Below are 11693 nucleotides of genomic sequence, written 5' to 3'. Positions count from 1 at the left end.
AAGATTTGAATGAAAAGTATGAAGGTTTGAATGGACAAGTATGAAGGTTGAAGAAAAGAGTATAAAGGTTTGAAGGTAGGATGAAGATCTGGGTAGAAACCTAAGAACAATTATGAAGATTTGAAGATAAAAGATGAAGATATGAAGAATTAAAAGAGTTGATAGCCGCTAGAGAATTCGAAGGTAAAAACTAGGATTGGAAAGTAGAAGAAGTACAAAAGGTCGAAGCTTTTATAGGAGAAAATGTAATAAATACGTGATGTTTCACATTTGGAGGTGACCAACCGATGATCGACACGTGTTCGAAGTCAGAACGACGTGACTAATGGGACGTTTCAGCTTATTCATCATCTCAGCTGTAACATACGAAGGAAGGAACCGGGTTCATCTATCGTTTTCCATCGTTTTGGCGAACCTACTCTCTGAAAATCGAGGGCACTATCTGTATACGGGTGAACTCGGGGTTAGTGCTCACCCCGACTTCCCGGTAAGTCAAACGAAGTAAGAATATGAATGTATGAGATCAATAACGAATTTAAGAACTCGTTGGATCGAGGCTGGAATGGGGTACTCGCCACCGGGCCTGACAAGACAACACTCCCCGAACCCAGAACGAGCTCCAAGACCCTGGAAAGCATTACAAATGGTTGCACACGACTAATAGAGGGCTGTGATATCTCCATCCAACCGGATATCACGGTGCGAATCTCGCCCGATGTCGGTAGTGTATCAGTAATTGACGAGAAATGAGGATTTGTTTACCTGTTTTAGAATTGTACTAGGGATGAAACTCTCCTACTATATAAAGGGGAAACTTTTTATTCAATAGACACATTGTAACACGCATATCAAGGCAATGCAAACTTACTTCTCTGCTTTCTAGCTATTCAAAAGTTCTTATTTTAACCACTATTTTGTATGTACATTTAGATTCGAATCGATGGCCCGGTCGAGGACAAAACTATTGTTCATCTTAAATCCGAGCCCGACCTTAACGTCACAACTAGTTTATTTATTCATTTTATCTTCAATTCATTTATCTAACATTCTTGATTACTTATATTGAATCAATCCACGTATCCTTAAAACTGCATACAAATTCAAACCACGTACAAATTCAATTGTTATCCGTTTTAAGGGTAAACACTAATCAAGGCTCACGAGAAGCACTTGGAGCCTAACTCATAGTGGGAGTCCTCATCAACGCTAATATTAATAATTTAAAAGTGTTCTTTTAACGAACTTAATAATATTACATAACACTTATTTCATCTCATAAATAGGTCTTGAGCTTACACTCCAAAGTCATGTGCGACAACTCTCTTGATAATTTTAATTTCATATTTTGATTGTTCGTTAACAAATAAATTATAGTAACTAAGTTTAAGATCAACTTATACATTGAATGATTTGTTAATTAACAAGAAGAAATATGACCACTTGTGGCACTAATGTGAATGTAGAAAGAAAAAGCATAGAGAGAAATGGGAATGGGAATACGTTGAGCGTGTCAGAGCAACTCATTTTCCTCGCATAAATTTTTAAAATTTTCCTACTACTAATATACCTCCGAAAAAGAAAATGAAATTCCGTAACACTTGTTATGCTGTCGTGGATATAAATAAATGGGTGGATAGAATACAGAACCACGACACGGAAATAATTTTGAGGAAGAAAACCTTACCCGAAGCCTTATCAGTAATCACACATTTTTGTATATCCGTTCATTCATTCCCCACTGGCTTTGATTTCAATTCCCTCTCAGCCACTCGCTCCTTTTTTTTTCCCTTTCACTCCCTATCTTTGTCTCTCTTTGCTCCCTCTGCAAAAAACACAAACTAACACTTCTAAGCCAATTTCTTATGCAAGAACAAGGTCACTACCACTTAAAGGTAATCACTTTTCAGCTCCCTGTAAACAAATACATGAAATTCTATCTGGGGTTCTATTCTTCATTTCAAAAAGATGAGCTTTTTTAAGTTTCTTGTTTAATTACTGAAAAAGTTCCACTTTTTAATTAGTTCTCATAATTCTTCTTATTGAATTGTAAATTTTACCGTAGACCCAGGTTCTTGATTTTTGAATATTGGAGGTAAATATACAAAGAGATAAGAGAAGAGTTTCCGGAATTGAGTTTTTTAGTTGCTGCATTGTTAGGCTGGAAATTGAGTTATTTTTTTTACAAAAAGATAAAAATTTTCTACGTTTCTTGTTTAATTATCGTGTAATGCTCATAGTTCTTCTTATTGAATTGTAAATTTTACCGTGTACTCAGGTTCTTGAATTTTGAATTTTGGAGATATATGCAAAGAGTTAAGAGAAGAATTTTGGGAATTTAGCTTTTTGTTAGGTCTATTATGATTGCTCTTTAAGATAAGTATAAAGAGGAATGACTAGTATGGCTTCCCTAGTGAGTTTGGGGAGTGTTTGTGGATGTTCTTCTGGTGGACAGTTTGAAGGGTCATTCTCACTAGTTAGGAGGGTTTCTTTAGCCAACAACTTTAGAAACTTTAATAGAATTTGGGTTGGGAAAAGATGGCGTTATGTCTCTGTCTGTAGATACTCAGTTACCACGGATTTTGTTGCTGCTGATCAGGGGACATCAATTTCCCTTGATTCCTCATCCAGGAATAATAAGGAGGATGATGCTGATCTCTTACTTAAGCCGTCCCCGAAACCACAGTTAAAACCCGGACCTAAACCTGGGCCTGCTTTAGGAATGGGTCCAGTCAGTAGGAATGGACCGGTCAGTAGCTCTGGTTCTGATGATGAAAAGGGAAATCCTAATGAAGAAGAGAGAAGCACGGTCATTGAGTCACTTGGAGAGGCATTAGAGAAAGCAGAGAAGCTAGAAACTAACAGAAAAGCAAATGTGTTGGTTAATAATAAGTCGTCTGCCAATGCACGTACTGCACAAAGAAATAGCAAGCCAGTTGATTCTGATGATTCTTCCAACAGGAAGTCCAAAACTTTGAAGAGTGTCTGGAAAAAAGGGAATCCAGTTGCTGCTATACAAAAAGTTGTAAAACCACCACCCCCTAAACAGGAACCAGTGGCTGATAGTGGAATTAGGAAGAGTGAGTCTCAAACTGTTGCCCCGCTAAAACCCCCTCAGCCACCCCAGAAGGTTCAACCACAGTTACAAGCAAGACCCTCTGTAGCTCCTCCTCCCCCTGTTATCAAGAAACCGGTGATATTAAAGGATGTCGGTGCAGCGGCAAAGCCGCCACCCACTGATGAAATTGAATCAGCTGGAAAGACCAAAGAACGGAAGACAATATTGGTCGACAAGTTTGCTTCCAAGAAACCAGCTGTTGATCCTATGATTGCTCAGGCTGTTTTAGCTCCTACAAAACCTGGAAAGAGCGCACCTCCTGGTAGATTCAGGGAAGAGTTCCGGAAAAAAAGTGGTGCATCTGGAGGACAACGCAGGCGTATGGTTGATGATGGGATTCCTGACGAGGAAGCATCAGAGCTTGATGTTTCGATTCCTGGTGCAGCAGCAAGGAAGGGAAGAAAGTGGACCAAGGCAAGTCGCAAGGCAGCCCGACTTAGGGCTGCTAAAGAGTCTGCACCTGTCAAAGTAGAAATTCTAGAGGTTGGTGAAGAAGGCATGCCGACTGAGGAGTTGGCCTACAACTTAGCTACTAGTGAAGGTGAAATCCTTGGTCTTCTATACTCAAAAGGAATCAAGCCTGATGGTGTGCAAACTCTCAGTAATGACATGGTGAAGATGGTTTGTAAAGAATATGAAGTGGAAGTTATTGATGCTGCCACCGTTAAAGTGGAAGAGATGGCGAGAAAGAAGGAAATTTTCGATGAAGATGACTTAGACAAATTACAAGATAGACCCCCCGTCATAACTATAATGGGTCATGTTGATCATGGAAAGGTGACCAATAAAACTTCATAGTCTGTACTTGTTATGCGCATATTTATGATTAAATGCTGCATAGTAAGCTCTAGCTGACATGTGTTTCTGGGTTGTTCTTTGACAGACTACTCTCTTGGACCATATACGCAAGACCAAGGTAGAAGCGAAGCTCCTTTTTACTATTGGCAAATTACTGAAGTTTGTAATTTGCTAGTGGTATGGTTATTGTCTGAGAACACTGTGACGTTAGTTGGAACTGAATACTAACTAGTAGATATTGTAGGTGGCGGCGTCTGAAGCTGGTGGAATTACTCAAGGAATTGGGGCGTATAAGGTGCAAGTTCCTATTGACACCAAGCCCCAGATATGTGTTTTCCTTGATACACCTGGACACGAGGTACTCAATACAGATTTAATGATTAACTTTACCAGAAGTCAACTATATCTGATCTCTATGTCCCAAAATCAGCTTTGTCATTCTATTTTTTGACATCAAATCAACTTTTTCCATAGGCGTTTGGGGCAATGAGAGCTCGTGGAGCAAGAGTAACAGACATTGCTATCATTGTAGTAGCTGCTGATGATGGTATTCGGCCTCAGACAAATGAGGCCATAGCACATGCCAAGGCAGCTGGAGTTCCGATTGTGATTGCCATAAATAAGGTCTTGTTTGCGTAGATGTACTTAGTCTCACTTTTTCTCGTACTCTTTCTATTTAAATTTTATCAATTGATTCCTTGCCTCCATCTGATTCTAGATTGATAAGGATGGAGCAAATCCTGAGCGAGTCATGCAAGAACTTTCCTCCATTGGTTTGATGCCAGAAGATTGGGGCGGTGACGTTCCAATGGTTCAGGTAGTCAAACTGCAAACTACGTGGCAGCACCTTTCTGCTTATATCAGCATTCATTAATTTCTTTTTGATTGAACAGATCAGTGCTCTTAAAGGAGAGAATATAGACGATTTGCTGGAGACGGTCATGCTTGTTGCGGAGGTAAGATGATATTGTGACTGTCTGTTTCTTTGATGCTTTTCTAGGTTGTTCTACTGTTCTCTTAGAATCCCATTTTATATGTCTCGACCACTGCTGGTGTCAAGACATTTTGACACAGATACCGTGTTAGGATATGTCTCTTTTTAGGAGATTCCTTTGCATGTTTTTGTGCTTGCACATTCTGCATACTTGTCCTATTACTCCCTCCGTTCCATTTTATGTGCCTTAGTTTGACTAAGTACACAGTTTAAAAATGTAAAGAAGACTTTTGAATTTAAGGTGTGTATAACATACCAAAAATACTTTTGATTCTTTTGGTCTTAAACAGGTCATGCCATTCCTATTACAAGTATCATTAAGGGTAAAACAGAAATATTAGGTAAAAACTTACTCCTGTTGCCATGTGACCAGGAGGTCATGAGTTCGAACCGTGAAAACAGTCTCTTGTAGACATGCAAGGTAAGGCTGCGTATAATAGACCCTTGTGGTTTGGTCCTTCCCTGGACCTCACGCATAGCCGGAGCCTAGTGCACCAGACTGCCCTTTTTTTTACATATAAAAAGGTGGCATTCATTTTGAAAGAGGCTAAAAAAGAAAGTAAGACACATACATTGAAATAGAGGGAGTACTATGTACTGAATATCCTCGGAGCTGGAAGGTCAAAATATAAACATTTTTCCTGAAAATTATCCTCCATTTTCTGATCTATCTGCCATAATTTTGTCTTAAACCTTAGATACCGGAAGAGAAAAAGAATAATGACATTATATGCAAGAGTTATGGGTCTTATTTAATGTTCTTTTTTCTGTGCTTTAGTTGCAAGAGTTGAAGGCTAATCCTCAAAGAAATGCCAAGGGAACTGTGATTGAGGCAGGTCTCGATAAATCTAAAGGGCCTGTAGCAACGTTCATTGTGCAGAATGGTACACTTAAAGGAGGAGACGTAGTAGTTTGTGGTGAAGCTTATGGAAAGGTTAGCAGATAAGAACTTAAAAAAAATTTGGGAATTGTTTTTTATTTTAATTCAATGTCGATTTTCTCCCTATGCTTGATTCTACGTGTTAAAAAGAAACTCATAGTGTAGTCCTACCTGTGTAGTCAGTAGTGAGTACTGTTGCTTAATTTGATCACTTTCTAGAATTTTCCTCATTTAAAATAGTACGTGTTTTACATATTTCAAGGTGCGGGCTCTGTTTGATGATAAGGGAAAGCGTGTTGATGAAGCCGGACCCTCCATACCTGTGCAGGTATGTTTGTTTTTATTGTTTCTTCTTTTCTTCCCATCCACTTGTAGTCAATGAAATGTCATCAGCTGCAATTTGTACTATATTTCTTCTTTTAATGTTTGATTACAACTGAACAAAATCCTATTAGATTCAAGGACTGACTATGAGTTGTTAAGTGGCCAATCCATTTGAGTCATAGCACCCCTTTTATTTGTCCCGTCCTCGTGGGATTTTGAAATGTCTTAGCCAAGTATCTTACCAAAAGAAATTTAACGAAAGTGACAATCTTTTATCAAGTGTCTTACCAAAAGAAAGCTAGTTCTATTGACCGTATTCCACAACTTGTAACTTATACACATAGCAAAAAACTTGACTGAACACAACACCTCTGACTAGCTTTTAAAGGTTACTCTGTCTGTTTCCCCCAACATTAATAAAATGATTTACATTATCAGAAAAAAAGGGCACTTGCTCTGTCTTTGTATGTGCATATTTTTTATGTGTGTCTATTTTCTCAACATGATTAGTCAATACACAGGTAATTGGATTGAACAATGTTCCAGTTGCTGGTGACGAGTTTGAGGTTGTTGGGTCCCTTGATGTTGCTCGTGAAAAAGCCGAAGCACGAGAGGAGTCCTTGCGAACTGAGCGTTTATCAGCGAAGGCCGGAGATGGGAAAATTACACTCTCTTCTTTTGCTTCTGCTGTTTCAGGAGGAACTGGTCTAGACTTGCACCAACTGAATATTATTCTGAAAGTTGATCTTCAGGTATTTATATATTTATTACTCTAGAAAAGGCTGAAAAGCTTTATCAAGAAATCTATTTGCTACTCTAGAGAGATATGCCGTAGATCAGGTTGTATATATGGTTCTGGGTGTTTCAAGAATTTATGTGAATGAATACTATTGTGAAATTCTCAGCTCAGTTTGACTTTCTGGGGGCCTTCAACTAATAAAGTTATATCATGATAAGAGTCTAAGTTAGAACTTCAAGAAGAGCACAACTTCTTTTAGTTTCTTTTGGTTCATCTTTCACTCGCTTATTAGTGACATTGATCTAAATGCTGACTCTTGGCATTATTCAGTGCTAGCCAAGATAATAAAATGGAACTTCTAATTGTCGAGATGCTCCAAATTTCATCTCTCTGTTTTTTTACGTTGCTGTAAGACTACAAAAGACAATAATGCAGAATTCTTGTTCCAATTGTTGGATGCAATTTGTAACTGGTAATGATAATCATTATTAGGACCTAGGCTGTATTTCTTTTGTATGGTTTTTAGCAGTTTAAATGCATACATTTAGCTTCCGATGGTGCATTTTAGCTGGACATTTTTTTTGATTGGTACCTATCTGTTGCTGACAGCTTTACTGTTCAATTTTTTTGGGACCATATCTCAATATATTTCAACTATTGAACACCTTTGAATGCAACAATGTGAGATCTTATTGAAGAAAATCTGAATTCTTATCTTTCCCTTTTTTGGCTCCACAAAGAATAATCAACAGTTCAGTGAATTATTTTTTGGCTTGCTATACCTATATCCTGTCAATCACAAATGTGTAATACTTTTGATGATCATTCATTGAGATAAAGTTACCTTGCTACCTACTAACTACAATACCTTAAATCATGCATAGGGATCGATTGAGGCGGTCAGACAAGCTCTTCAGGTTCTTCCACAGGATAATGTCACTTTGAAGTTCCTACTGCAAGCTACTGGTGATGTGAATGCCAGCGATGTCGATCTTGCTGTAGCAAGTAAAGCTATTATTTTCGGCTTTAATGTTAGAACTCCGGGTTCTGTCAAGAGCTATGCAGACAATAAAGGTGTTGAGATCCGACTGTACAAAGTTATATATGAGCTTATTGACGATGTGCGAAAAGCAATGGAGGGACTTCTGGAATCAGTTGAGGTAAACATTCATAATGTTTACGTCATGTGTCTTTTCAGTCTTCCCGGTAAGGAATGTGATGTTTTCTGAGTGCATTGAGTGGGTGGGATTATTGTAGATCAATCACTTTCACAGTTACAGAGTTTAATCTCATAACTTTAATTGAATTTTAATGATATTTAAATATAAATTGTTGCTTTTTATTGAAAAAGAAGAAGAAGCTGGAGAACCTGTTATTCTGATCTCTTCATCATATGATGTTAAATTTGCTTTGTGTTTCTTTCCGAACTTTCCTGAGGTTGTTGGATTGAGGGGAAGGGATGAACTATAGATTACATTAACTTGTATATTTTCAAGTGTTTAATCTCATGACTTCACTGGAGAGTGTGTGTGTGTGTGTATATATATATATTTTAATAATTGGAGTTTTTATGGAAAAGTAACACAGCTACCAAGCCTGTTTGTGGAAGAATTTTTTTTTATTTTTATTTTTTTATGTGGCAAAATGTTATCATGTTTTCTGTTGGATCATACATACTTGAAAATCATGTGAGTCCCTTTGTATATTTGCAGGAACAAGTGCCAATTGGTTCAGCAGAAGTACGTGCTGTGTTCAGCAGTGGTAGTGGTCGTGTTGCTGGATGCATGGTAACAGAGGGAAAAGTAGTGGAAGACTGTGGTATTCGTGTTGTTAGGAAAGGCAAAGAAGTTCATGTTGGTGTGCTTGAATCTTTAAGACGGGTGAAGGAAGCTGTGAAAGAGGTATACAAACAAACACTCTTCTTCTTTAGATAATCTAGGGAAAAGGAATACTATATTTTCAGTTTTCCTATATCAAGAAAGAAACAAAAATCAAAAAAGAAAAGGGAAAAATGTTTTTGGTGGGCTCTCAAGCAACTTAGTTTGAGTTAATTAAGGCAAGAATGCATGGGGAACCTACTAGCATTTTCTGCTGACTTTCTGGACGTTTTAAAGTGTAGTTAGACCATCGTTTCTTGTCTGACTAAAATTATAGAAGTTACAGGTGGAAGTGGCACTGAGCCTGTCTTTAGCTTTATTCATGATTAACTTTTGTGTAAGCTGCTTAATCAACTTGGAGCTCATTCCATTATGCATTAGAAATAAAGGATTCTGCATCTGGAGTTTCTTCGTTTGTGTTCGCTGTCAGTTATTCCAGTCAAATAGGTCTTTCTCCCTTGAGATTAGGTATACTCTTTGAAAATCAGCATTGTATATAAAAGCTGGTCTAGATACAATGATGTTATCAACATATTAAGGAGACGTCCTTTGTTGAATTAATGCAGGATGTATTATTCGAATTCTTCGTTAAGAAGGATCAATAAAATTAACAATCTTGAAACCGGAATCCTAGGCTTCTATTTCGTTTAAATTCCATATTGTCGTTGAAATTCAGGCTGTGTATATATCTTTAAACAGTAGCCAAAAGAAAGATTGGTCGGTTGTCATGATATACTACCATTTGCCGTTTTTGACAGGTTAATGCCGGACTGGAGTGTGGAATTGGGGTTGAGGAGTTCGATGACTGGGAGGTGGGTGATATTCTGGAGGCTTTCAACTCAGTTCAGAAAAGACGAACACTTGAGGAGGCTTCAGCTTCAATGGCAGCAGCACTTGAAGAAGTGGGGATAAGCCTATAAGGAAAGCAAAGGCACATAACTTAATAACTTTTTTCGTGCCTGTTGTAGTTGGGGTTATACGACGACGCTCCTCTCCTCATGCTTGGGATTAATCAATTGTTAAAAGGAGTGGCAATGATCAGCACATCATGTGGGTAAGTTTTGCTGATTGCTTGTCAAACATACTTGATGCCGAAGAAGGTGAGCTGTAGAGAGACGGCCGTTGTTGTATGCTGTTGCAATGTATATAGTAATACATATATTTTGAGTTCCTCTTTGTAAAGGGCGACAAGTCCATCATTTTTTTGAATTTCTCAAGATGAATGATGATAACACATGTAGTCACAGTAGCATGGAGAAAAGAAGTTCCAAAATTGAAAATCTTAGGATGCTCTAGGTTAGATGCGTCATTTTGTAAACTCAATATCATTCAATTGGAAATGAAATTCAGAAAATGAGGGAACAAATAGTTCTACTGTTTCCATTACATGGTATATGCCTTGCGGTTCAACAATGTAATTCGTTCACTATCTACTCGTTGTCAAAGGGCGTAACTGGCAAATTGGAAAAATCAAGTAGAAAACTGCTTGGGAGGTCTCAATGGATGTCCTCTACATTCAGAGGTTTCAGCAAGTTTAATTCCTTTCATTTTGTTGATTTGTCACTTTTTTATTGTTGTCTAACTTTTAGAATTTCTGCAATTGGTGGAAAGCTTTCATGGACTGAAAAGGAGAATCTAGGGTTTCAACTCTCTGGCATCCTTTCAATCCTGCGCAGGCTTTGTTATGGGGTAGCAATTGAGCGGTCTTGGGCGTGCTACTAATAGAATTAGAGGTTAACCAGGTAATGTCCTTTTGATATATGTGAGTTTAGCCTAAAATCAAAAGAAAAATGTCTTATTTTAGCTAAATTAAAGCTTAGGAAGACAGTAACTTAGCTCTTTGCTTATGGTATTTGACTATATTCTATTCTGCTATTAACCGAGGGTCTATAAAAAACAATCTCTCTATCCGCACAATGTAGGGGTAAGGTCTGCGTACACACTACCTTCCCCAGATCCCACTTGTGGGATTACACTGGGTATGTATGTTGTTGCTATTTATTGCACACTGTTTTAAGAGTTATATTCTACAGTTAAATAGGAGTAAGAGTGTTCATTGCAGATTAGTTTCACATCTTTTGCTTTAAGGTACAAGTCATGATGCCTGAGAAATATAAAGTTGCTCGAGTTTTACTGGTTTCAGTCATACTTGTCAACCACATTAACTTCTTCTTTCATTATCTTCTTGGTTCAATATTTTTACCCTCCTACTTGCAGAGCAGAACAGAAAGTTTTTCCTTTTATTCATCATTAGGTAACAAAATTAAAGTTCTTTTTACATAGATGATCCACTCACCCCTTTGAAAAAATTGTGGTGAGGGGGACCAAGCTTCTAAAAAACTGAACTCACACTACCAATAAAATATAGGCTGTGAATGATCAGCTCAAAACAGGGAATAATTGAAAAGGAAAAAAGAAAACAAATATCTTGCTACTTAGCAGGAAAACAGCTCCTAGCTTATCATCCTACTTGCGAATTCTCTGGGTTTGAACATGACTTTATTTCTTTGAGACAGCTTGTTGTAGGCAGTGGCAACGCCACAAACATTATGTGGAGAGAGAACTTTTATGGTATCTCTCTTTTTCCAGCTTTCAGTCGACAGAAGATGAAACAGTTGATACGTAAGCTTCTTCCTCATTAATGGTGTCCAAACTTTTTCTTAAAGGACTCTTCACCAAAGGGATAAACTTTGGTGGAGCAACTTCTGTTGAGAACCTCATTTTAGGAGTCTTTGCCATTGTTTTACAACTTGTCAAAAAACCAGAGAGAAACATAAAGATATATGGTTCAGTTTATTGAGGGTGGAAAAGAAGGAAAAGAAATACATTGAGATCTTGAGAGGTGAATTGCATGCATACAGACAAGAATAAAACTAGGTTTGGTGAATTTATAGGAACACAATGCCCTTGTATCGTGTCCAATACGTTGTTTCTTTAATTGTAGATCATCAAATTACAGCCGCCCC

General features: G+C 37.8%; 1 protein-coding gene and 1 long non-coding RNA gene across 2 annotated transcripts; both read left to right on the top strand.

Annotated features, from left to right (window-relative positions):
• The first annotated feature begins 1437 nt into the window (after positions 1-1437).
• On the top strand, positions 1438-10093 carry LOC107830987 (translation initiation factor IF-2, chloroplastic). Its single transcript, XM_016658702.2, has 13 exons — positions 1438-1892; positions 2276-3892; positions 3999-4031; positions 4158-4271; positions 4388-4537; positions 4632-4730; positions 4807-4869; positions 5686-5841; positions 6050-6115; positions 6633-6863; positions 7735-8010; positions 8563-8751; positions 9486-10093. The coding sequence occupies exons 2-13, from the start codon at positions 2390-2392 to the stop codon at positions 9645-9647; spliced, it is 3042 nt and encodes a 1013-aa protein (XP_016514188.2). The 5' UTR covers positions 1438-1892; positions 2276-2389; the 3' UTR covers positions 9648-10093.
• Positions 10094-10126: 33 nt separating this feature from the next.
• LOC142164748 (uncharacterized) lies at positions 10127-10768 on the top strand. The gene is made up of 2 exons (XR_012695707.1): positions 10127-10249; positions 10339-10768. It is a non-coding gene; the product is annotated as an uncharacterized LOC142164748 (long non-coding RNA).
• The last annotated feature ends 925 nt before the right edge of the window (positions 10769-11693 follow it).

Source organism: Nicotiana tabacum, chromosome 10 (genome assembly GCF_000715075.1).
Source record: "Nicotiana tabacum cultivar K326 chromosome 10, ASM71507v2, whole genome shotgun sequence".
NCBI lineage: Eukaryota > Viridiplantae > Streptophyta > Magnoliopsida > Solanales > Solanaceae > Nicotiana > Nicotiana tabacum.
Note: the sequence above shows the minus strand (reverse complement) of the source record. Positions and strands in the feature narration are given on the sequence as shown.